Source organism: Phascolarctos cinereus, unplaced genomic scaffold (genome assembly GCF_003287225.1).
Source record: "Phascolarctos cinereus isolate Bilbo 61053 unplaced genomic scaffold, phaCin_HiC Scaffold_5;HRSCAF=322, whole genome shotgun sequence".
Taxonomy (NCBI): domain Eukaryota; kingdom Metazoa; phylum Chordata; class Mammalia; order Diprotodontia; family Phascolarctidae; genus Phascolarctos; species Phascolarctos cinereus.
In genome coordinates this window covers 452,489,294-452,515,901 of record NW_027555958.1, presented here as the reverse complement: position 1 = coordinate 452,515,901, position 26,608 = coordinate 452,489,294, and the positions used below count along the sequence as shown (strand labels likewise).

Here is a 26,608-nt window from a genome sequence, read left to right as displayed (position 1 = left end):
GCATGTACTTGCATGCCCTCCTGGACAAAAGTAACATGTTATCTGCATTACTTTGAACAATACACCAAAGTTGCTTCTTGCTGTTTGTAAGCACAGTGCCTTGGCACGTACCACTATAGCTCTCTATTGACTTTTCTCCTTTCTCTTCAGTTCTCTCTCTTCTCATGAATTTATTTCAATCCCCACCCCCCCACTCCAGTCTGACAGAATCAACTTCAGGTGACATCAAACAGCAGGGTAGTTTTCAGGTAGGTGATTGCCAGAGAAAATTCACCACAAAACTAGCCCCATCACTACAATCTACCTGAGGCAGAAATGCATTCCTACTCCACCCCTCATCTCTCTTCAAACCTAGAACATTTACCAAGAGAAAAGCCAGGCATGCTGCTAGCAAAGGCAACAATTTGGCCGCTGTAGACGTACAACAGACCCTTCAATTGAATGAGGAAGTATTAGCCTGCCTGCCTTCCTGAAGGAGGCTGAGACACGGGGTGTATAACTTATCTCATCATAATTACAGATAAGGACCGTAAGGATATGGCAGAGGATGGAGCGCTGGCCTTGGGGTTAGAAATACCTGGCCCAGGACAAGTCAGTGAAGAGCCCAAAGGAGGTGCTGACCCGCATCATTAGCGGGAGTCTTTTCACCTGGGGTTCCCCGTCCCCAAGAGCCCCGGACAGGGTGTGAGAAAAAGAGGGAAGGTTTCACGGAGACGGAAACTGGGCCGGATTCTGGAATCGGCAGTTCAAGAGGAGGGCCCGGGGCAAGGCCTGAACGGAGGGAGCGGGGCACAAGCGCCTCCTTCGGCCCCGAGTGGCTCGTGCACGGTCAGTGGGGGCTGGGCACGCCCGAGCTGCGCCCCCGGACTCTGGGCGAGGCGACGTGGAAGGGGGTGCCCTGCCAGGGCGGAGGGACCAGGGGCCCCGGCTGAGGAGCAGCCTCCCTCACAAACTTTCTTTGGCACTGTGCAGCCGAGGGCCCGCGGCGGGGGAAGGTCTCGGTCCCAGGCTCCCGGGTGGTCCGTCAGGCACCGGGGATGGGGGAGGCTCTCTCTCCGGTGGGACTGCAAGGCCCGGGGGGGGGGAAGAGGCACCCCGAGGGCAAGGCCGAGGCCGCGCCGCCCCCCACCCCTGAACTTGGCCCCGGGAGGGGGAGAAGGGGACCCTTCCTCCTGAACCGCGTGCGCGGCCCCTCGGGGTGCAGAGGGGCTTCCCCCCCTCCCCCCTCACCTTCCCGCCCACTCCCCCCCGGAGATCCCACCTCACCCTCCGCCCAGGGCACTCACGCCGCAGGCGACCTTCAGGAGATCCATCCGGCAACGGAGGCGCCGCTCAGGCCGCCAGAGTCCCGGGCCCGGCCGCCTGGGGGCAGCCGAGGGCGGCGGGGGGCGCGGAGCCCTTCCCCATTCCCATCCCTTCCCACCCCGAAGACCGCCCTTCCCCCCACTCCTCCCCGGGCGGGCCCGGCCCTCATTGGCTGAAGCCGCCGTCTCCGTCCCCCAGAAAAGACGCGCCTAGCTATTGGTCAGGGCGGACCTACGGCCCCGCCCCCCGCCGCCCATTGGTGTGCGGGCGTCGGGGCGGGCTCCAGAGAGGGCAGAGGACCGAGCGGCAGCCCTCCCCTCCCCCGGCCCCCCCCCGGGGTCTCGGGTTTCTGAGATGGCGGCACAACCGGTGACTCGCCCACTGAGCTGCCAGAAGGCGGGCCCACCCCGTCCCGCCGGTCTGGTTCTAGGCCCTGGGTGGCAGAACTCGGGGCGGCCTCCGCCCCCCGCGGGCTCAGATCGCGAACATGGCTCGCCCGCACGCAAAGCGCCTCACACACAGGCTTTCTTTCCTTCTATCCTCACCCCACCTCCCCGGCCCGGCCCCATTTTACAGACGAGGAAACTGAGGCGGGCAGAGGTGAAGCGACTTGCCACGGACCCCACCGATGACGTCGAATTTGAACTCGGATGGTCCTGAGTCGAGGGCTGCACGACCCGGGCCCTGCCACGAATCCCGTGAAACTTTGCCAAATAAGCATCAACACATCCCGTGCTCCCAACTGTGCTGAATGAAGGCTTTGCTGAACAGCAGCAAGCGGCTACACTGCTTAAAATAAAAAAAGGGGCGCTGTACGTACGTGTCACCAAGAAAACTAAAACTACGAATACTCAACAGTATTCTGCAGATAGCTTGTCTTTCTTTTTTTTTAATTCTCAAATACGTGAAGTAACACTTAGAATGTTTTTTAAAAATGTTTCTCCATTAGGGATTTCTACAGGATTTGCTTTTGAAAATAGGAATTTGACGTTAACTACAGAATAATAAAGTAATAAATGAGGTTTCTTAACCTTTCCCCAAATTCTTTAAATTAACCACTAATACTCTTCTCAGCACTACAAGGATCTAAAACAACTCCAGAAGACTTCAGGATGGAAAATGCCGTCCACACCAGGGAAAGAACCGTGGAGTCTGCACGCAGACGGAAGCTTACTATTTGTTCTCTCTCTCTCTCTCTCTCTCTCTGGTTTTGTCTTGTTTTGTTTCTTCTTTCTCGCTGTTCCTCCCATTCGTTCTAATTCTGCTTTACAACATGACTAATGTGAAAACATGTTTAATAGGAATATGTATGTAGAGTCTATATCAGACTGTGCCCAGTCTTGGGGAGGGAGGGAGAGAGAGGGAAACGGGAGAAAATTTAAAACTCAGAAGCTTACGGAAGCGAATGCTGAAAACTAAAATTTAATTAATTTTTAAAAATTAACCATTAATAACTGCTTTTCCAGCAATTAATTTTGTGTCTAATCAACCAAGAGAACACTGTCCACGGCCAAAACAGACAGTGCCTTAAACTTAAGTACGTGGTTTCTTCTCTAATTTAAACCATGCAATTCAGAAGGTTATTTTAAATGTGTAACGCTGACATACATGCCATCTTGCTACTTGCTCCACTTATATGTCCAGAACTGCAAGGATTGCTCTATATCAGCATTTCCCAAATGAATTTGACCACAGACCCATGTGGAAGTGTGAAATACACTGACAAAACCTGCAAACCCTGGAAAAGGCAAGATGAGGAAAATTTTAGAGTAAAATAGAAAATTTAAGTTAATTTTAATCTTGAAAAAGTGGCTAACAGGAGTATTTCTGATAGTTTCACCTTTAAAATAACAATAATAATAGGTCCATTTGGGAAATAATTACACTACAGAGCATGGCACAGGCCCATATAGAACCTATGCAACAAATACTTAACTGACTGACCGCTGGCTTTCAGGCACTACCTATACCATTAGGTGTCAGGCCTTGGCTTGGAGTCCTCCCCTCTCACAGCCCAGTCCTGTCTATTCTTCCAAATTTTCTCACATTTGTCTTATTTTTTCCATCCCTATTGCCAGTACCCTAGCACAGGCCTCTATTACCACCCACCCAGACCATTAAAACAATTACCTACAGCCTACAGAGACTGTGCAAACACCCAATCCCAGCCGACATGCATGACTACCCATGACGTGGCACTACACCCACCCCTCTTAGGCTGCAGTCAAACTAGACTCCTCACATTGGCACCTCTGTTCTTCCATGCTTTTGTTGGTACCCATGACTAACCTGGAGACCTAGCTTAGATGCCATCCATCTCCAGGCCAGATTCCAAGTCCTTAAAAGTGCCTTTTCCTCCACTTAGCACTTTGCTTACTACTTCTCTTTTGGCATTAAATCTATTTCCTTTCATTCCTAGTGGTCTGAGCACCTACTATGACTTTAGTCATCTAAGCTCCACCAGAGCAAGGTTCCTGTCATTCAGCCTGTAGCCAGCTCTCTGCATCACAAAGGCACATGAGAATGAGAACTGTGTGGTCAGTTTCATCCTTGTCTTCAGACAGGCTGCTTTTAAAGCGATGGTCTAGAGCATCTCTGATTAAACTGTCTGCAGCTTTTAATGAAAGTCAAGCTGTTTCTGAATGAGCTAGATGGCCCCTGCTCAAAATGCTCATGATAACAAGCATCCAAAAATGGTCAATTCTGGCTATCCAATTCTAAGTCATTTTCCCAAAGTAATCTCTTCCCTAGGTAACAGTAGTTATTATGTGACTTCATTAAATTTCTACAGAGGTTTTTTTGTTTGCTTTTGTTTTGGGAGGGTTTGGTTTTTTTTGGTGTTTTTTTTTTTAGGTTCGGGCTTAAGATTTTGATTCTGTGATCAGGAAACCTTCAGTGAATACCATTTTAAAGCAAGCTTGCATGTATGAGAAAGACAAAATTCTAATTTTTAGAATAAGAGCTAAAACCACACACCTGCAAACAGTTAAACTTGACCTTTTAGGAAAAAACTGAATTTAACTCTATGAAATTCACATCTTATAACAAATATGACCCATTGGGAGGTAGGAGAAGGTCAGTTATAAAAATTATGAAGCATTCGCTCAGAATCACCCAAAATCAAAGTGGTTTTTTTTTGACAGAGATGACAAATAATTTGGAAGTAACAAGGGAAAAGCAGGATGTAAGATATACTAGTATTAAATCAACTACTTTTTTCCTCTGCCGAGCAACTGAGGCCAAACACAAGAAGCACATACACTTTGAAGGACAAGAAACAAAGTGCTGTGCTGGTCAATCATCAACAGTGCCCCAATACTTTGGTTTACAAAGTCAAGTCAACCAATAGGCAACTTGAGAAAAGCTCGCTTTGTCCTGGAAGAAAGGCCACAAAATCTGCTGACATCCAGCCACATGCTGTAGTTGCACTCTCAGAGTTCTCCTGCAAGGTTTCAACTTCAAACTGAGAACCACCTTCCCATATCAACAGACAGTGAGATCTGGTGAAAGGTGAACAGAATTTGGCATCTGGGCCCTGCTTCTAAACCTGCCTGGCTATTGGCAAGCCCTTCCCAGCTCTGGGTTGCCCCTTCCTTCTTTGTAAAAGACTACGTGCCTAGCACTGTGCTGAATGCTGGGGATGCAAACAGGACAGTAAGACAGTGTGGAGTGCACCATCTAAAGGGGACGGTCTCAGATGTGAGTCAGATGCATAGGTTCCCCTGGTCTCCACTCATGAAATCCCATTGGATTTGACAGGGCCAAAGACTCTGGCAAGAGAATCTGCCTTTCTGGCTCTCGGTGGCTGTGGCTGCAGCCCCTGAAGGAGCCGTGGCCAGACCGCATCTTCCCAGGAAGATGGCTGCCGACCATCCGACGGAAGCAGGACCAGGAGGCTGAAAGGACGCTGTTATTGCCAAGGCTCTTGGGCTCAGAGGGGAGCCAGTGATGGTGGCACTTGGACTGCCTGCCCGTGCCCATCCTGTCTCTCCCACAGCATGTCTGGCTGCTCAGTGGGGATGCTGTGGCAGGCAGGGCTTGCACTCAGCACTCCAACTTTATGACCAACCACTATTTTTCAAGTCATACATACCCTTGTTTCCTCACGGACTTTGTTGTTTTGTTTTGTTTTGGTTTGTTTGCAATTTCTCAGCATGCAAGTGACAAACTTACCACTAAGCAACTTTCCATCATACTATTCAAAGTTTGTAAAAACCTAAACCTGTTAATGTTATTTTTAAAAAATCAGTTAACTCCTTGTACCCTAAGTCCTATCCTTTAAACCTCTTCTAATATAATAAGCGCTAAGCATTCATTCAGTGTTTGCTATGTACCAGGCCTGAGAAAGCACAGAGGGACAGAGGGATTGGAGACCAAATGAAGCTAAAGAACAGATTTAGAAAGGGGAAGCATAGAGAGAGAGGGAGGGACAGGAGGCCAGGACCAGAGAGATCTGAGGAATGCCTGAGCTTCTGATTAAGGAAGTAAATCCTTGTGAGTAATGGTGAGATCCAAAGTGTGACCATTCCTATGGAGGAGGTCGTGGGATTTGAGGGGACTGAAGAAATGGAAGGTGAAGGTACTTGGAGGAGTCTCAACATGAATTCTGAAGTCTTCTAAGACAAGGGTAAGAGCTGGGACCAAGAGGAAGATGGAGAGCCAGGGGCTGACCTCCCAGAGAACAGGGCTGCCCGGGGCTGGTGGAGACCAGTCGCTGCCCTCGTACATGGAGGGGGAGGGAACAAACCTTTACCAAGCACCTGCTCTGGGTAAGGCACTGTGGTAAGGTCTTCACAAATATTATTTCTTTGGCTCCTTATAACAATCCTGGCAGGTAGAAGCTATTATTATTGCCATTTTACAGCTGAGGAAACTGAGAAAGACAGAGGTGAAGTGACTTGTCACACAGATGGTAAATGTCTGAGGCAGGATTTGAACTCTGGTCTTCCTGATTCTAGGCCCAGTAACTTCTGGTTGTTAAGTGATGGTAGCAAAGGGAGAGTCTCGAAGGGGCAGATGTCTGCAAAGAGGATTCTGCCTCCTGGACCACAGTGCTAGGTGGTGTGAATAAATGTATGGGCAATGCTAGAGAGGATGCCAAAGATGCAGGTCTTAGGGAAGGAAAGGATCCACAATGAAAGGAAGCTTGTTCATATCACATTTCTTTTCACCAATCCCTGATATGGTCTAAAGTCCAACCAATCGAATCCATGTGATCAAGAAGATTACAATAAAAGACGGCCATCCCTGAAGGGAGTCATGCTACACAAATACCCACACAAAGATCAGGGTAAGTATGTGGTATGGTCCAAATGGTTGGTAGAGAAAATAAGGGGTATGCATTGAGAAGGAAAAAAACCACTCTACAGGATGATAGGCCAACAACCCCAACAAAGTGACACCTGAGAGTGAGTGGTGCCTAGAAAGATGGGAACGCTCAGACCCAGTGCAGGTATGCAGAACGTAATGTGCAGGAAAGCACACCGCGGAGGCATGAGAATGATGGAAGGCAATGAGCAAGCACATGTGGCCAAAGAACAGGGAAGCCTAACTTAAAGGCTGAGGCCAGCAGCGGAAGGTCTCACCTGCCAGGCTAAGCAACCATGGCAAGCTCTCACCCGCCACATTCTCTCTCACTTGGAATTCAAGAGTTCATCCTTTTCACGAACCAACTGCACACAAAGCGAGGTGTGCTGTTCCCACTGTCACTCAGAAGCACCTCAAAAATTCCAAAATTAAGAATGAATATGGAGGCTGCTTTTGAGCAAGGCCATAAGAGAAAGGTTATTAGAAATCCTCTCTTCCATCACTGAGCGGTCCAGAGTAAGATTCCCCAGTACAAACCTCAAAGGCAGGCTGCTTCTTCATAATCAGCGTGCATCTGTGACCATGGCCTTGAGGCCACAAAAGCCAAACCGAGGCTGGCTTCCCGGGCACATGGTCATTAAGCATCAGGCCTAGTTATGAGCGTCTGTTGTTTCAGGCATCCCAAGGGCCCCAAATGTGCACATCAGCTTAGTAACAATGAAAAACATGTACCGTTCTCACAGAATTTCATTGGCCACACATTTTCCATTATAAACTTACAGATACTTGTTAGCCAAGAGGATTCCATTTTCAGAGGAGAGAAACATCACAACATTCAAAAGGTGATGATACACTAAAGAAGCCAAGCACTAAGGTGAGATAATCAGAGTTTCTCCTTTCTCGCCTCCTTGTCCCCATTCTGCATTTGACGTCCTAGGACCGTGCGGTTATTGAAAAAGCCCTACCTGGAGCTGAAGCGTGTGCCGGAGGATGGTCTCTTCTAAGGCCTGAATCCACTTCTCTCTCTCATCAGCGTCGCGAGCTGTTAAAGAAGGTGTGCATCATTACTGCCTTAAGCATCAACAAGACATTTTAAAGAATATGACATGTTCACATCTGATCTGACAATGCTTCGGAACTTTCTAATTAGAACAGAATTTCATTGAACAGGCTCTTAATCACCCCCAAGAGTTGTAGTAGAGGCAGTGGGAAAGCCTTGGGCCTGCTTTGGAAACTTGGGTAATTCATTTCCTCTTAGCTATACTTAGTTTCCTCATTTGCAGAATGAGAGCAACAGACTGAAGATTCTCGAAGGTGACTCCAATTCTATACTTCTGTGACTCAGTGATGCTGTTTGTGGTAAGGAAGACTGCTGAATCGTTTCTCCCACACTTATTAATTGCTTACTGTGGGCAAACACTGCAAGAGGCACAAAGTCTGGATAAGACAGGGCTCCTCAGCCTAACAGAGGAAAAGGACCAACACAGAAAAGAAGATTCACAGCACTCCCTGGGCATTAAGAGCTGGCAGACAAGGGTGAAGGTCACTAGCAGACCCAGGAAGCTTCATTACAAATGAATTATGTCCACAAATAATGTCCACACTCACTTTGACCAACAGTTTCTACATCTTCCTCACCATATCTTTGGCCAAAACAGTGGCAGCAAGGTGAACTCCCTTCTACCTCCCAGGTCCTCTGGCCTGTGGGAGACAGTAAACTCCTGCAGGGCAAGGGCCCTTTCCTGGGCACCTCTGTATCCCTTATATGGCCAAACTGCCCTGCAATACAGGAGGCACTCAAGGGATGTCTGAGGAATGAACAACTGAAGAGTGACAGAGCTATTGAGACAGGGCAAAGAGAGAACAGGAAAGCAAGGAGAGAGGGAAATGGCTAGCATTTACATACTGCTTTAAGGTTTGCAAAGCACTTTATACAAAATATCTCCCCGTATCCTACCCAAAATCGTGGGGAGGAATGAAAGAGGTGCTGGAGGCAGGATGTGCACTGAGGTCTGGCTATCTGCTGCAACCACCTGGCAGCCTTCAGGGATTCACTGTCACACAGCTACTGATAAACTGAGGACCTAACCTGTGGCACTAGGCATAGCCCTAACTGGATGATCTTGGCCACTTCTGACATTCAGACTGTCCAGAACCAAGGGTGGGGAGCCTGCGGCCTGGAGGCCACATGTGGCCTGCTAGGTCCTTAGGTACAGCCTTTTGACTGAGTCTGAGTTTTACAGAATAATTCCTTTTATTAAGGGGACTTGTTCTGTGAAGTTTAGATTCAGTCAAAAGGCCACACTTGAGGACCTAGAGGGCCACATGTGGCCTCAGGGCTGAAGGCTGCCCACCCCTTGTCCAGACCCTACAGTGTGAAGCTCAATATGGCACCCCCAGCATATGCCCTAAACTCTAGGATGGGGCCCTTTTCTGGTTTTTTCCTTTGCATCTCATTTTTCTTCCTGCCTTCCTCTGTTATAAATTGTTTTCATTCAAAAAAAAATTGTTTTCATTCCTGTCAAAAAAGAATTTATCAAAGGCAAGACAGACATCGAGGTAAAGGGAGGAAGCTTGGTTGTTGTTCAGTTATTCAGTCACGTCTGACTCTCTAGGACCCCATGGGCCCCCGCACGCCAGGCCCTTCTTTCCTCCACTATCTCTCAAAATCTATCCAAGTTCACGTTTGTTATTTCCTTCCATCTCATCCTTTGCCATCCCCTTTTCCTTTTGCCTTCAATCTTTCCCAACAGTGAGTCCTGTCTTTTTATTATGTGGTCAAAGTATTTAAGCTTCAGCTTCACTATTTGACCTTCTAGTGAATAGTCTGAATTAATTTCTGACTGATCTGATTTTCTCATTGCCCAAGAGACTAAAACATCTCCAGCAACACATTTCGAAAGTGTTGACTCTGAGGTACTCAGCTTTCCTTAAAGTCCTACTCTCATGGCCATACATGGCCATAGCTCTGACTATACAGACCTTTATCAGCAAGGCTATGTGTCTACTTTTTAGTCTGCTGTCCAGATTTGCCATAGCTTTCCTTCCAAGGAGCAAGATGGCTGCAGTCGCCCTCTGCAGTGATCTTCTATCTGCCATGAAATGATGAGACCAGCTGCCAGGATCTTAGTGTTTTTGAAGCACTGGTCTTAAAATCAGGGCCTTGAGTTGGAATCCCAAGTCCATTTTTCACCTCTTGTGGGAAAGTCGGCCTCACTTCCCCGCTCAGGGAGCAGATCTGTAAAATGGAGGGGCCGGACTCTCCAGACCTTTTGTTGTTGTGGCCATCTAGTGGTTTTCAGTGGTGTCTGACTCTTCATGACCCCACCTGGGGTCTTCTTGGCAAAGATACCAGAGTGGTTTGCCATTTCCTTCTCCAGCTCATTTTATAAATGAGGAAACTGAGGCAAGCAGGGTCCCACAGCTAGTCAGTGTCTGAGGCCAGACTTGGACTCAGGAAGATGAATCTTCCCGACTCCAGGCCAGACACCCTACCCAGTGCACCACCTAGCTGCCCCCTTCCAGTTCCAGGAGTCTACGAAATGGAGCAGAGCCACTCCCCCTGGCCCCGGGCTTCAGCGAGAACACACACATTTGCTTGCTGAGTGTCTCCAACTCTCCCTCACCTGCTTCAACCATTTCCCTCCAGATAGTTTTCACTCTAAACCAAGCCTGGCAGGAAGAGAATTACAGAAGACTAGTAATAACAGCTAGTATCCACACGGCATTTCAGGGATTGAAGAGCACTTTATATTACATGTGATTTTAGTTTTAAAATTCAATTCAGTTTTTAAAAAGGAAGGTAAGACCAGAGGAGTCAAGAAGCCTGAGTTTCCAACTTGTCTGCTGTTATCTCGGTCTATCCATCTATCCATCTATCTGTCTACCTACACTATCTACCTACCTACCTAGCTGTCTCCATCCATCTGACTTTCTGTCTATCTATCTATCCATCCACCCATCCATCCAACCATATACCCATTCATCTCTCATCATCATCATCACCACCACTGACTCTGGCAAAGTCCCTTCCTCTCTCTGGACGTCAATTAACTCATATGTAAAATTAGGGCACTAGGCTACAGATGGTCTCTAACAAAAAAGATCAGAAAACTGGGGGTCAGAATAGAAGGAACCTGTGGGATCACTTAGTCCAGCCTTTTTGTTTTATATAATTATGATTTTACAATCCTAAAAATGGATTTCACTGCTCTAGTCGCTAAACACTGCATCCCCCAGGAAAACTCATTCATTTATTTGAAATTAATTTTAAAAAATTAACAAATAATTGGTTAAAAGGCATTTATTAAGCAATTACTCTGCGCCAGGTACTGCCAAAAACCCTGGGGACCCAAAGAAATGTAAACCCAGTCTCTGCCCCCAAGAAGCTCATATTATGACGTGGGAGACAACATGTAAATGCCGTACAAGATTTAGACAAAACAGATGGGAGTCATCTCAGAGGGGAGGACACTAGCTACTGGGCGGTCCAGGAGAGGTCTCAATGAATCAATGAATAAGTATTTATAGGCACTGGGGATACAAAAAGAAGAATGAAACAAGCCCTACCCATGAGGAGCTGACATTCTAATGGGGAACATAAGAGTACATATATAAATACATAAAGCATGAACATGAAGGGAATAAATATTCCATATTAATCATTCATGTAATATAAGGCAGCTGCAGTTCAAGAGGGAGGACACTAGCAGCAGTTGGGATAATCAGGAAAGGCTGCCCTATACAGAACATGGCATTTGAGCAGCATCCTGAAGGGAGAGACTATGAGGCAGATGTGAGGAGGGAGAGCTCTCTAGGCATGGGGCACAGCCAAAGCAAAGGCTCAGAGATGGGAGCTGGAGGGATCTCCAGAGAGAAGGCCACTTTGGCTAGATTACAGAGTGATGTCCAGTGAGGTTGGACATACAGTTTGGGGCCAGGGAGTATAGTGCTGCAAAAGCTAAACACAGGAAATCATATTTTATTCTAGTGACAAAATGAAGCCACTGGAATGGACCAAGAGGAATCACAGAGTCAGCTAAGCACTTAAGGAAAATTGGTTTGGCAGCAGTGTATAGGAGGACCTGGTGGCAAGGAGACCATGTTAGGTGGCTGTGGCTAGAGGTGATCAAGGCCCAAACAGGTAGAGATAGCAATGGATATGTGGGATGAGAGAGAATGAGGAGTAAGGATGATGGCTTTGGACATGGTGCATTTCCACTGTCTCTGAGACATCTAGTTTGAAATATCCAAGTCAATTGTTGATGCAGGACTCGAATTCCGGGAGGGGAAGGGGGCTGGATATTCAGATCTAACTATCAATGGCACAGAAATGATAAGTAAGCCCCTCGAATTTGATGAGGTTACCAGAGAGTGGAGTGAGGGAAGAAAAGAGGGCCCAGGCCAGAACTTTCAGGAACACTCACAGTCACAGAGCCAGCAAAGGAAACTCAAAAGGATAAGTGAGACAGGTAGGCAGCAAACTAGGAGTCAGTAGCATAATGAAAACCCAGAGATCAGAGAGAGGATCTAGGAGGAAAAGATGATGAATGGGGTCAAAGGCCACAGAGGTGGAAAAAGCCAAGAGACTTGACAACTTAGAGAACATTAGGACTGGTTGGTTTTGCTGCCTTTTTTTCTCCCTCATCTTTCTTTTTTTTTTTTTAAATAAGTGAAAGGGAAGAAGGGGAAAGGAATAAGCATTCATGTAGCATTTATTATGTACCAGGCACCGTGCTAAACACTTCAGAAATGTAATCTCATTTGAGCAGGTGCTGTTATTATCCCCATTTTACAGGTGAGGAAACCAAGGCAAACAGAGGCTTAATGACTTGTTCGGCCAGCTAATAAGTTCTGAGCCTGGATTTGAACTCAAGTCTTCCCAGCTCTGGGCCCATTGTTCTATCCACCGTACCACCTAACTGCCCCTAGAAATGGCTGAGAAGAGGGAGAAGGCAGGCAAAGGGATAGAAGGGGAAATTTTGGCCAAAAGATATTAATAAAAATCATTTTTAGAAAAAGATCATAGGAAACTTTGGAAAGAATATTTTCTCTTGAGGTTGAGGAGCGAATGAAAGGAAGAAAAGCAGAGAGCACAGGCCATTTTCCAACACGTTCAGCTAATAAAGGGAGAGGAGATACAGGAAGGTAGTTTAAGGGGATGGTAGAGTCCAGCAAAGGTTAAAGATGAAGGCAACTCGGTACTCCTGCAGAAGATGGAATGTTAGCTGAGGACCTGATGAAACCCAAGTAACTAAGAGAGGAAAGTGAGAAGGGAGAACATTCCATGCATGGGAAACAGTGAATACAAAGGCCCCGAGGCCAGAGCTGAAGAGGCACGGGAGTAGAATGTACAGAAGAGAGCTGAGTGTGAGAAGACTCGAGAGACAGGAGGGGGCCAGGTCATGAAAACATTAAAATAAGACTTTATACCTGATCCAGGAACCACTGGAGTTCACTGAGGGGGGTGGGGGGATGTGGAGCTGTCTTGGTCAGATCTCAGCTTTAGGAAAATCACTTTGGCAGTTAAATGGACAATACAGTCAAGTAGGGAGAGACTGGAAACTGGTTAGAAGGCTACTGCAATAGTATGTGACAGAAGTGATGAGAGCCTGAAGGGGGGGGAGAGGGTAAAGATAAGCATCCCTGTGACATCATAATAACAATAATAAGATTTCTATAGTGCTCACTATGTGCTAAGTGCTTTACCCTAGGAGGTAGGTGCTATTGTTATCCCCATTTTACAGATGAGGACACTCAGGCAAACAGAGGTTAAGTGACTTGCCCAAGATCACACAGCTAGTAAGCATCTGAGGCTGGATCTGAACTCAGGTCTTCCTCACTCGACGCTCAGCAATCCAGCCACTGCACCACCATGGACACCTGTTCATATCACAGCCCATTCACATATCTCATCCTCTTCTATTCCTGCCTCTGTTCTTCTGTAACTTCTTCCTAGATCTTCACTCAGGGTGTGTTTTATCTGTTCTTCCTCAGACCTCACGTCCTTTTCCAACCACAGAAATGGGCATCTACTATGGGCAACATTGTGTTTGGCACCATGAAAGCAATTGAGCTAATTAATATAACATCTTGGCCTCCTAGGAGTTTACATAGTAGGCATAAGAATACCAACAAAAATGTGATTTTTAAAACCCTGGTTTCCTTCAAGACTCAATTCAAATATATATATATATATTTTTTTTTTTTTAAATTTTTAGGCAATTGGGATTAAGTGACTTTCCCAGAGTCACACAGCTAGTGTCAAGTGTTTGGTCGGAGGCCAGATTTGAACTCAGGTCCTCCTGCCTTCAGGGCTGGTGCTCTATCCACTGCGCCACCTAGCTGCCCAAGTATCACCTTCTGAATGAGGTAGAAATGAGGAGGAAGGAACTCCAGGCATGGGAAATGGCAAGGGAACATGACCAAAGCCAAGAGACAGACTGTCACATGGGAGGAACAGTAAGGAAACCGGTATCACTGGATCACAGAGTAGGTGGAAACGAATAAACTGTGAAAAGACAAGACTATGTTAGGCTGTGAAAGTCTTTAAAAGCCAAATAGAGAAAAATTTTATTTGATCCTGGGGCAGGGGGTGGGGCAGGGAGAAGGAAGAGGGGTGGGGAACAGAGGAGGAGAGGGGGGAGAAAGGGAAAAGAAAGGGAAAGAGAGAGAAAGAGAACAAGAGAAAGAGAAAGAGAGAAAGAAAGAGAGAGAGAGCGCGCTGATCAGACTTTCACTTTAGGAAGATCAATTTGAGAGCAGAGTAGATAGTCCAGGTATGAGATAATGAGGGCCTGCAACAGGGTGGTAGCAGTGTCAGAGGAGAGAAGGGAGCGTGTACAAAATAGAATCAACAGAACCTGGAAACAGATTGGATATGAAGGGGTTGAATGTGGGTGACTAGGCTACAGTAGTGCCCTCAACAGTAATAAGGAAATCTGGAGGGGAGTAGGGAAAGAGGAGGGAGATGATGAGTTCAGTTTTGGACATAGTGAGCTTTAGATGACTACAGAACATCCAGTTGTGGATGGTGGAGATGGCTAATAGGTAGCTGGAGATATGAGTTTGAAGATCAGGAGAAACATTAGGGGCTGGATAAATATATCTGAGCATCATCTGCACAGAGATGATAACTGAATCCGTAAGAACTAAAGAGAAAATCGAAATAATATGTAGAGAGAAGAGATCCCAGGAGAGAGCCTTGAGGAGCACTCCCTGTGAGTTATGAAGATCCAGAAAAGGAGAGTAAGCAGGAGCAGTCAGATAGGTAGGAGAACCAGGAGAGAAGCTCATGACAGTACAATTGCCACTTGCAGGAAAGCACCATGCCACCATCATTAGTGCATATGACCCCATCATGATGAACCCTGATGAGGCCAAAGAAAAATTGTATGAAGACCTGGAGACTTTCATCATTTACGAACCGAAAGAAGACAAGCTTGTAATTCTGGGTGACTTTAATGCAAGAGTAGGCACAGATTACCAGACATGGCAGGGAGTCCCTGAGAGGAATGGAGTCAGAAACAGCAACAAGTAACTCACTACTGAAGATCTTGTGACTAACACTGTGTTCTGTTTACCTAACGCAATAAAACTTCATGGATACACCCTCACCTTCATGGATTCACTGGCATTTAGCAGACTATGTCATTTTAAGGAGGAGAGACAGACAGGATGTGACTAAGGTGATGCATGGCACAGAGTGATGAACTGATCACACACTTATCCTCTCCAAGCTAAACATTCACATTCAATACAAGCAGTAGTCCCCGGGCAAGACTACTACCAGAAGGTTTAATGTCAGCAGACTAGAGCACTTTCCGAAGCATACACAGTTTGTTGCTAACTTGGAGGGAAGGGGGAGCCAATATACAGTTGGCAACAGTGGAGCAGAAAAGGAGTGGGCAGCTTTCAGAGATTTCGCATACAGCACTGCATCTACTCATCTGGTACAGAACACTCGCAAACATCAAAATTGGTTTGATGAAAATGGTGTGGAAATTCAGCGGCTGCTAAAGGAAAAAACGACAACTCCACACTTTACCAGCAGGATATTCTGTCCATCTCTAAGAAGGCAGCATGTAACTCGATCAGAAGAAAAGCACAAATGAAGACTGGAGAGATGCAGGATTCATGGCTCAGTAAAAAGGCAGGTGAAATTCAGTTTTATGATGACAGTAACAATCCAAAGCACTTTCATGATGCCTTGAAAGCTATTCACGGGCAAAGACCCATGGTGCATCTCAACTACTCAGCACTGATGGAGCTACACTGATCAGTGATAAGGACGTGATTCTGGAGAGATGGCTAAACTCTTCCATAGTGTTCTCAACACACCATCATCAACCAATGCTAAAGCCACTGACCACGTACCTCAGCTTGAAGTTAATCCCTCTCTAGCCAAACTTCCAACTGAGGAAGGGTTTTTGAACGCCTGTGCCAAAGCACCTGGTGCTGATTCTACTCCAGCTTAGATTTACAAGGTAGGGGGGCCACCGCTCATACAAAAGCTGCCTGAAATCTTCCGAGCTATATGGCAAGAGGAAGTTATCCTCCGAGAGTTCAAGGATGCCTCCACTGTCCATCTCTATAAAGGAAAAAGAAACAGATCGTCCTGCGACAATCACAAGGGCCTTTCTCTTAGTTACTGCTGGCAAGACTCTTGCCAGAGTCCTCCTTAATAAGCTGATCCTTCACCTGGAAGATGGTCAACTACCTATCTGAGAGCCAGTGTGGCTTCAGAAAGGGCCAAGGAATGTTTGATATGGTGTCTGCTGCTTGACAACTCCAGGAGAAATGCCAGGAGCAGAACAGAGGACTGTACATGACAACAGCTGATCTGAACAAGGCCTCTGATACTGTCAGTCATGAGGACCTGTAAAAAGTTATGGCAAAATTTGGTTGCTAGCATCAAAGTGCTCACTGATGATAAAATACTTAACTTGAAAAGCCTACAAACCAAGACTACAGGGAAGGGAGAGTTGGTGTGCGACTTTTTGTTTGCAGATGGCTGTGCATTCAATGCAGCCTTTGAGGCTAGGATGCAACAGAGTACGGATTGATTCTCTGCTGCTTGTACTAATTTTGGTCTGACTTTATTAACACCAAGAAAACGGAGGTCCTCCACCAGTCAGCACCACACCATCCATATGCGGGAACCACTGGCTACAGCTACTGGAGAAATGATGAGTTCTGTGTATAAGTTCCCTTACCTTGGCAGTATACTTTCCAGGCATATACGCACAGATGATGAGATTGAATTGCCAGAGCTAGCTCACTGTTTGGGAGGCTCTGAAGGAAAGTGTGGGAAAGGACGTATTAGGCTGCCTACCAAACTGAAGGTCTACAGAGCCATTATGCTGATCTCATTGTTGTATGCCTGTGAAACTTGGATACTCTACCTGCGCCATGCCAAAAAAAACTGAATCACTTCCCTCTGAATTGTCTTAAGAAGATTGTGAGCATCATCTGGGAAGACATGGTATTAGATACCAAGGCCCTTTTTAGAGCTGAACTGCCAAGCATACAAACTCTACTACAGAGAGTACAACTCTGATGGGCTGGCCACATTATTTGAATGCCAAACAATATGTATGCCTAAAAGACTATTTTACAGAGAACTCACACAAGGCAATGGCTCACACAAAGGTCAGAAGAAGCAATGCAAGGACATTCTCAAGGTCTCTCTGAAGAATCTGGATTTGATTGTTAAGACGTGAGACACTGGCACAGGACTGCCCACCACGACGTGCTCACGTCAAAGAAGCTGCTGTGCTCTATGGGTAAAGCAGAATTGCGGTAGCTCAAAGGAAACATGAGATGTGCAAATTTAGAGCCATCTCCACTCCAAATGTTCATATGACTATCTGTGCCTCACTTGAGGTAGAGCCTTCTAAGCTCCTATTGGTCTGATCAGCCACAGCTGGACACAACATACCTTGACCCCAACACAGTGATGTCATTTTGGTCCTCTCTGAGCACCAAGGGCAACAACCTTGGTATCTGGCAACTTGCTTTTGCACACAGTAGGTGCTTAATATTCACTGACCTGAAATCAAATCTATTGTTGTGTGACTTTCTTCTCGCCTTTGTTACCTCCTTCCCTTGGATCTTCTCTCTGAGCCCAAGCCTCTTGGCCTGTTTCCTACACCTTTGCCCAGTTCCCCTCCTTATCGTGAACGTGCCCAGAGGTGGCATGGCAAACAGCCTGCAGAGACAAAGATCACTGCAGTAAATTACCTCGCTCCCCTCTCAGGTAGTCATCGAAGGGTGATGGAAGTGAGTTTCACACTCTCTCCTTGCCTGTACTTGGACAAATTCCCCAGTTATCTCTATTTTGCTATTCCTTCAATTGCTGCTCCAGCTGATCAACTCACCTTTCAAAAGGCATTGGGCACCTTTTCTAACTCCTATTACTTGGAATGTTCCATGGAGGCTGCCTGAGCACTGCCCCTGCTTCATCTCGGAGGGCCTATCTTTATAGTTCATGCTTATTGCTGTTAGCAAGCCCATTTATCACAAGTGGCACTGAGGGGAACTGGGCTGTTCAAAATATCTCAAGACTAGAATCAATTAAGTTCTCAATGAGTGAAGTGTGACCCCGAAAGAACCCTGTCTATTTCAGCCTTAGGACTCTGTCTCTTACCGGCCTGTCCCTCACAGGTGAATTATTCTCACCAAACAAAATTAGAGAATGTTGGAGGTGGATGGGACTGAGAGGTAATCCTGTCTCACCCCCTCACTTTCCAGAGGACCATGTGAACAGGAAGGGGCAAGGCACAGAGGTGGTAGGAGACAGAGACAAGACTCAAATCTGGGTCCCCTGGCCCCAAGTCCAGCTCTCTTCCCATGCTATCTCCCAACGGGCAGCACAAAGCAATGAAAAGAGCCCCAGATTTGATGTTCAAGGACCTGGGTTCAAATTCCTGCTGCTACTTAATGGCTAGCCCTAGTAGGACCAATTTTCAAGTATCCAACTCAATTCTAGGCGTTACATTTTTAAGAAGGACATCAATAAGTTACAGAAGTTCAGAGGAGGGCGATGATGATGGGACTGGTTAAGAGCATTATGGACGTTTAACCTGGAGAAGGATGGAAAGGAACCCCATAGCTTTCTTCAGCAATAGGAAGGGCTACACCTGCAGGAGAGCTTAGACTTGTTCTGTGTGACTAAATGAGACAGAACTAGGTGCAAGGAACAGAAGGTGTAAAGAGACAGACTAGGCCTGATCATGGAAAATCTGTTGACAACCGGAGCCTGAAATGAGCCAGCTGAAGGTGATGGACCTCCCTTCAGGAGTCTTCAAGCAAAGACTGACAAATATTTGTTAGGTGAGTTAGCAAAAGGATCCTTGCTCAGGTATTGGGGAGGGGGGGGTTCTCCAGGACTCCTTTTAACTCTGCCTGAGATTCTGTGGTACCTCTTTGACTTCAGGCCCTTCACTTTATCTCTTTGGCCTCAATTTTCTCATCTGTAAAATGAAGAGGCTGGATTACATAAAGCTCAAAAGGCCCTTCCAATTCTAATTCTGGTCCTTTTAGAAAGCTTCCTAGATTCCACTACCCTTTGAGAAATTTTAGCTTACTAGTAGCTTAATGAACAATATAATCTAGTGCTAGGTTATGAGGAGAGGAAATACTGGTCACTCCCTGAAGTGCTTACCATATAAGGTAACACATAGGATATGTTTTTAAAAGAAAAACAAAATGTCCCTCCAAGAAAATACTGTTTTTTAAAAGTATTTTCTAATTTTAGATCCTTTATCTCTTTTCCACATTTGTCTAATCATACTTCCTATTTCCTGCCATTATTTATGCTCTCAATAAGAGTAAGAGTTGATGAAGTCACTGTAAAGATCTCATTTTCTGATACAGAGAAACCACAACTCGTCACGGATTTACTATAACAGTTGCTCAAACACGCCTGCCACCTACCGCTCCATGGCATGGTTACAGAGCATTGGGTCTGCCCTTCCCAAAGGGGCTGCTTGCTTCTGTTCCCGTACACAGACCACACTATGGGGCAACTTACGTCCTCTTACAGAACTGGCACTGTAGCAACAGTCCCTCATCAAGGAACAACAAAAAGCATTCGTGAAGGTCGGATTCTATGCCTGACACTGCACACGGTGCTGAGGATAGAGGGACAAAAGTGAAATGGTCCTTGCCCCCAGGGAGCTTCCATTTTATCTGGGGACAGCTATACTGGTACATAGAAAACAGATACAAGAGAAGAACAGCTCCGCACGCATCTCCCTCTTTCTGACTTCTCAGGCAGCCGTAAGCATTCATTCTGAAGCTTCCTCCTCACGTTCTACCTCAATAGCCAAAGGATCATTGATCTGGTGATAGAAGGAGCCTTTGAAGACGAGTCTGATGCCCTCATTTCACAGATAAGGAAACAGCCTGGTGACATGGGAAATGAAAGGACTGGAACTCAGGCAGGACCTCCAATCTGTTGCACTATGCCATACTGCCTCTCTGCAGGGGGTGGTCTGAATAATCTTGTTCATTCAGTAAACATTTATTAAGCACCTACTATGTGCCAGGCACTGTGCTGAACGCGGGGGGGGTGTTAACAAAGAAAGGCAAAAGCAGCACCTAATATGTGTTAGTCATTGTGCTGAGTACTAAAGGCAAAAGCAGTAGCTAATGTGTATTGGGCACCGTGTTAAGCGCTGGAGATACAGAGAAAGGCAAAAGACAGCCCCTGCTGTCAAAGAGCTTACAGTCTAATGCAGGAAACAACATGCAAACAAACATAGGCAAAGCAAGCTACAGACAGAATAAAAGAAAATAATTAACAGAGGGAAAGCGCTGGAATTAAGAGAGGTCAGGGAAGGCTTCCCATGGGAGGTGGGATTTTAGTCGACATAGGATTTCCCATCAGTCTCTGAAAGTACTGAAACATGAGGGTTGTTCACGTCGTACTTTTACAAAGTTAATTGCTGGCATTATAACGTACAAAGATGCTGTTGCTACTTACAGCAATTCCCTTTGCCCAGAACAGTGGCTTCTAAACATATCTGGTCTGAATCCCTAGCGGTGCTCCACCCCCCCCAGATGCTAGCGCCCCCACCCCAAATTCCCTTGCAGCCACTTGGTATATATTAGACATACCAACGGACATACACATTGTCTCCTCCAGCCGGATTGGCAGAAAACCCCCCTGACAGTTTTATTTTTGTCTTTGTACCCACCATGCCTAGCACAGTGCCTAGAACATGGCAGGCGCTTAATAAACGCTTGCTGATTGGTTGTCTGTTATCTCCCACTAACTCTGCTTCTTCCACATGGCTGCCAGGCCCTTGTTCAGTCTTCATCTCCCCCCACCCTCCACCCCTTTCCACCACCATCAGCAGCACAAACCTTGGGAGGAGATGGATGGGAAGAAGAATCAGTAGGCCAGCGGGAGGGACCCTGGGTACTGCACTGCCTCCATGGCTGATGCTGCCAATGCTCCATTACCTTCGCCTAACACAGATGCCCCAAACCGGGGGGGGGAAAGGCCTCCCTGGAGTCTTGGATCACCCCATTTTCTGGCTGGTAGCTGGCTGAGCCCGGGGCCTACCTCCTCCCAATTATCTCTACTCCTGCCTACTTCGGAGACCACTAGGCCCTTCCTGCCCGATCTCTCCATCTGCTGAGGTCCCATAATCTTCATTCACTCCAGCAGCACTCAGAAGCTATCACCTGTAACCCCTTCCTTCAGTTTCTCACAGCGCTAACGATGCGTGGCCCTTTCTGCTGCATCTAAATCCCTCTTACTTGCATCGTACTCCTACTGGAGAAGATACGGTTGCATTCCACCTGACTTCCACCACGCAACACCTGTAGCAGGAATGTTTCTGCCCTGGTATCCCCAGCACGGAGCACCGGGCCTGGAACACAACAGGCACTTAAGGTGTTAGCTGTTTACCTGAAACGCACACACAGTAGGGGAAATAAAAATGTGCTGAACTGCATACATACCAGCACGATAAATGGGCTCAGACTGTCTAACCACTCGTGGATCAGGTGACGGGGCCTGTTTTCTTAGACAATGTGGTCCCTAAAGAGCCAGGGTTCTATTTTTAAAAACAAAAAAACAAGTCCATAGCAGAAATCAATTACAAGCCTGCCGCCCTCGGGCCAACTGCGGGATGCAGCAGCTGAAATCCTGACACAATCGTAGGCTACAGTAACAGAAACACAACGTCTGTATCAAGGGAGACGACTCCCGGTCTGGCACACAGTAGGCACTTAAAGGTGGCTGCCTGACTCTCCCTTGCCTGATTAAACCTCATTATGAACACTGTGTTCAGAGGTTGCTGATGCCACATTTTAGTTGGAAAACACAAATGAACGCATAAGAAAGACGGAAAGGGACTGGAGTCTGAATGCAGACTGAAGCAGACTTTTCACTTTGTTTTTTTCATGGTTCTTTTCTTTTGCTCTGTTTCTGTGTTCACAACATGATTAGTACGGAAATGTGTTTTACAAGACTGCACATACATAACCTACATCAAACTGCTTGCCATCTTAGGGAGGGGCAGGGAAGGAGACAATTTAGAACTCAAAACTGTTTGAAAATAAATGTTAAAAATTGCCTTTACATGTAATTGGGGGGAAAAATACTATTTTTAAAAAAAGAAAAGAAAGAGGGAAAGCCCCAGGACAGTGAAGAGTTTGTCTAGGAACCATATCATACGGTAAATCAGAGAAGAAAAGCGGGATGTTTCGCTGTGAGGAAGGAGGAGAAGGTATTGCTACCTGTTTGCTTCAAACAGATGAAGCCAGAAGCCAGAATGCAGAGGGAGGGAGAGAAGTAAAGGAGACAAGTGTAGACAACTTTTTCACTGCTAAGTCACAAATTCTCTGAGCCCCAAAATGACGCTCAGTGTTTTTTTCCCCACCTGTAAAATGATCAAGTTGGAGCTGATGACTTCTGTGGTCCCTCATATCCTTGAATCAAGGATGCAGTGATCTCTCCCCCTCCCCCCCCTTATTCCTCTTAGCTCTGCTGGAGCCTCCTCCACACCATCCATTCACTCCACATCTCCCCTTACTCTGCTTGTCCATCGCTCCTGCCCTGGCATTCTTCATCCTTAGTTAATCAGCCTCATCTTCGTTCAGTTCCCACCCCCTAACCCTAAGCAGCCCCCAGGACGCTGGCCTAGGCCCTCTGTTTCTTTCTATCTTCTCTCCATTGGTAATTTCATAACTCCACGCAGCTAACTAGATGCCTAGGGGACATCTTAAACTCAGCGTATGCAAAAGAACACTCATTACTACCTGCCCACCCCCACCCCCACACCTACTGCTCTTCAAAACTTTGTTATTTCTATCAAGGGTACCTGCATCCTGCCCATCACAGATCCATGAACTGGAATTCTTCCTCCTCTCTCTGCTCTATGTCCCCCCTCTCCCCTTCCCCCAGTCAATCAGTTGCCAAGTCTTGCTGCCTCCAAAAAAGCCCAGACCACTCCTGTCTTTTGAACACTGAAACTCTCTCAAGCTGTTGGCCTAGATCTCTCCTCTCTTTCACAATCTAGCTGACTTGCTGTCTCTGCCTCGTGGCCTTCAAACTCACTTCCCAGTCCTTTGTAATCTGGCTTCCAGCCCCACCACTCACTCAGGACCGCTCTCTCCAAGGTCATCAATGATTTTCACTATTGCTTAATCCAACACTCTTTTCTTCTCAGTCTTCATCCTTTCTCAACTCCTCAACAGTGTGATACTATTGGACACCCCCGCCTTCTCCCAGAGTTTGCTTGAGACAGCTCAGGCTTAGTTCTCTTCTTACCAGCTAGACTGCTTTCAGTCGAGGTTAGTCACCCAACCCCTATGTCCTGCCCTGACATCAGCTCTGACCTGAGCCCTCTCCACTCCTTTCTCTATTCTGCTGGTTATTTCATCAGCTCCCCTGGGTTCAACAACCGTATCTATGTATGTAATTCTCCAAAGCTAGCCCCAATCACTCTCCTAGTCCCACATCCCCAAATAGCTACTTGAATTTCTTCACCTGAATGTCCTGTTGGGGCTTGGCAAATTCAACATGTCCAAAAGAGAACTGGAACGCAAATTCTCTTTTCCTCTACACCTACCCTCCGCTTAATTTCCCAATTTCTCTTGAGGACGCACCATCGTTATTCCAGTCACATAGAAGTAATCCTTAATTCCTGTCCTTCCCCAAGGTGCAATCAGTGGTCGAGTGTCACTAATGGACTTCCACAACATCTCTCTAATGTATCTCCCCTTCTCCCTACTCATAAAGCTATGACTGGTCCAGGTCCTCATCAGCTCTCAGGTGGGTAAGTACAAGAGCCTCCTCATCAGGTTCTCAAGCCACCATACACAGAGCTGCCAAACCGACACTTAAAGTACAGGTCTGCCCTGCTGAAGAATCATCAGTGGCTCCTTCCTGCCTCTAAATGTAAATTCCTACATTTGGTATTTCAGACTCTTCCCAGGCTAGCTCCAGCTTTTCCAGACTTCCTATCGCTCCATGAGCTCTCTGAACTCGCCTTCTTGACATTTCTGGAACTCAGCGTTTAATCTCCCAACTCCACACCTTTGCAAAGGCCACCACACGTACTTCTTCCTCAGGTCTGACTCCTAGGACTGTCTACCTTCCTTCAAGGCTCAGGGTAATGGGGAAATGATCTTAGGAAGCAGAACCAGGAACAAGGAAGAAGTCAGGGAGCAAAAGGAATAGAATGCAGAAAGCAAGAGATGGAAGTATAAGAGCCAGTGTTTTAAGCTGATAGGTTTTCCTAAGTAAGGATCCCCTGGTAATGACAGACTTGTGAATTAATTTAAAAAAAAAAAAACCTTGCAGTAAGCCACTTGATTATCAGACCACAACTAGTTTTTTGGAAAACAGGATGACTAAAATTCTAAGAAACTGCCTCTTTTTGCCTAAGTACAATCTGTTGATGAACATTTATTAAATACCTACTCTACACCAAGTATTCTGCGAAAATTACCAAGACAAAAACGAACGTTCCAAGCCCTCAAGAAGTTTACATTCTACCATGACAATTTTAATTTGTTTCTCTTCCTTCAATATGTCAGAGGTGATCTCACCCAGATAAGTATTCCCTCCACTGGAATGAACTGTAACCCACTTCTCACCCTGTGTGATTGTCTGTGATCTTATTTTGTAAAATTTAACTAATAAACATGAAGAAATAAAAAAAAAATTATTCTGTGCCACCTCCAGAAGCCTAGATCTTGGCTAACCCCAATGGCTTTCTATAAACTAGGCCCTAAAGCTATATGTCATTCAGTTCAATAGCTTACTCATCAATTATGGTCATCCAAGTACCAAATGGACAGAAAAAGGAAGAAGCTCTTTTCCAACCTACCTATCTGTCTACTACCTTAGGAAGAAACAGCTATAAAATGGTCAGCTATTACCACTGAGAGAATCCTCAGCAGTACCTGCTATTTTATATCACCCCACCCCCCCATGCCAAAAGTGGACACCCAACCTCAACTGGAAAACTGAAGATGAAAAGGAGCCCATGTCCCTTCTGAAGAGCTCAAATCATCAGCAAGTACTGCCTCTGGGGCTCCTGGCTCTCCCCTGCGGGACAAAATCAAATTAGCCTTTTCCATGTAAGAGCCCTTCACGTACATGAAGACTGCTATCTTAACACCTGTAAGCCTTCTCATTCCAGGCTTAAGGTAAGATCATTTCATGTGGCATGATCTTCAGGCCTTTACTACCCTAGCCACCATCCTTCTAGACACTCTTATAGCTAACTGATGCCCTTCCTAAGATGGGGCCTCTCAGATCTCAGATGGTGGCAATTTATTGGTTGTGGGTGGGGAGGGAAACTGTGGAGTGGAAGATAACACCAAAGTTGCACACCTGAAAGACTGGAAGGGTGGTGACACCCTCACATAAAAAGGCAAGTTAAAAAATGGGGTACGTTTTTGGAGGAAGAGGATGAGTTCTGTTTCAGAAATGCTGAGTTTGAGATATCTATGGAATATCCAGTTTGAAAAGTCTGCTAGGGAAAATATGTTTAATAGGAATGTAAATGTATAGCCTATATCAGATTGTGTACTGTCTTGGGGAGGGTGGTGGGAAGGAAGGGGGAGAAAAATTTTAAACTCAAAAGCATATGGAAGTGACTACTGATAAATCAAAATAAATTAATAAAATTTAAAATAAAGGGGAAAAAAAGAAAAAAAGTCTGCTAGGTAAAGTTGGTGATGCTGGACTAAAAGAGGAAAAGGGGAGAGGATGAAGGAGAGAGGCCCAGGTATATATAGATCTGAAAGTCCTCTGTAGAAAGACTGTTAATTAAATGCATCAAAGCTCAAGAGGACACCAATTGAGAGAATGCAGAGAGAGAAGCCAGCCAATGACAAAACCTTGGGGGAGGCTGGAGCAGGGTGGGGCAGGGAGGGAGAGTGATAAGGATCTTGAGCCAGCAAAGGTATCAGTTAGTTCCTGCTAATTACAAATGCAAAATATTCTTTAATTAATGCTCAGCTGATGACTGACTGATACAAGGCTTCACCACAACAACTAGGGATGCTTCTCCTGGAAAAGAGAAGAATCCAGTGTGGGCCCCCGAGGGCAAACCTAGGAACAAATTTCAGAGGCCAGAGGAGCCCTTGGTCAGGTGTGTTGTAGAAAGTGTTCCTATGGGTTGAATGAAATCTGAGATCCCCTGAAATCCCTGATTCAAATTTTGTGAGAATACTGTTCTTTCATCTTAAGCTTACGGCTAACTAAAAGTCCTGTTTTTCTTATACAAAATATTGTCTGGCCAAGTCCACCCAGCCTTCTAATTCTAAATCTGATCATACTAAGCCAAAAGACAGGAATTTACACTTACTATTATAGTCTCACCTTTTAAAGATTCAGCTCATTGTTCTCTTCTGTTAAGATGAACCAATCATTTAAGAAATACTTATGAAGCACCTAGTTTGAGAGGTGACGAAAAGGACCAGGTTCAAGTCCCACCTCTGACACATTAACCACGTGACCATGGGC

General features: G+C 46.1%; 1 protein-coding gene and 1 long non-coding RNA gene across 9 annotated transcripts in view; one reads left to right on the top strand and one right to left on the bottom strand.

The window, feature by feature from the left end:
• The window catches only part of OSBPL9 (oxysterol binding protein like 9), a 160,207-nt gene that overhangs the window by 59,291 nt on the left and 74,308 nt on the right, over positions 1-26,608 (bottom strand). For 7 of the 8 annotated variants that reach the window (XM_020987748.2, XM_020987747.2, XM_020987749.2 and 4 more), the window contains one exon: positions 7,578-7,654. In XM_020987748.2, the coding sequence (XP_020843407.1) occupies positions 7,578-7,654 (77 nt within the window). Of the gene's footprint in view, positions 1-1,286; positions 1,397-7,577; positions 7,655-26,608 lie in introns of those variants that run through there. The other variant, XM_020987753.2, reaches the window with a different exon arrangement.
• Positions 31-2,335, top strand: LOC144457862 (uncharacterized). The gene is made up of 2 exons (XR_013487439.1): positions 31-828; positions 1,882-2,335. It is a non-coding gene; the product is annotated as an uncharacterized LOC144457862 (long non-coding RNA).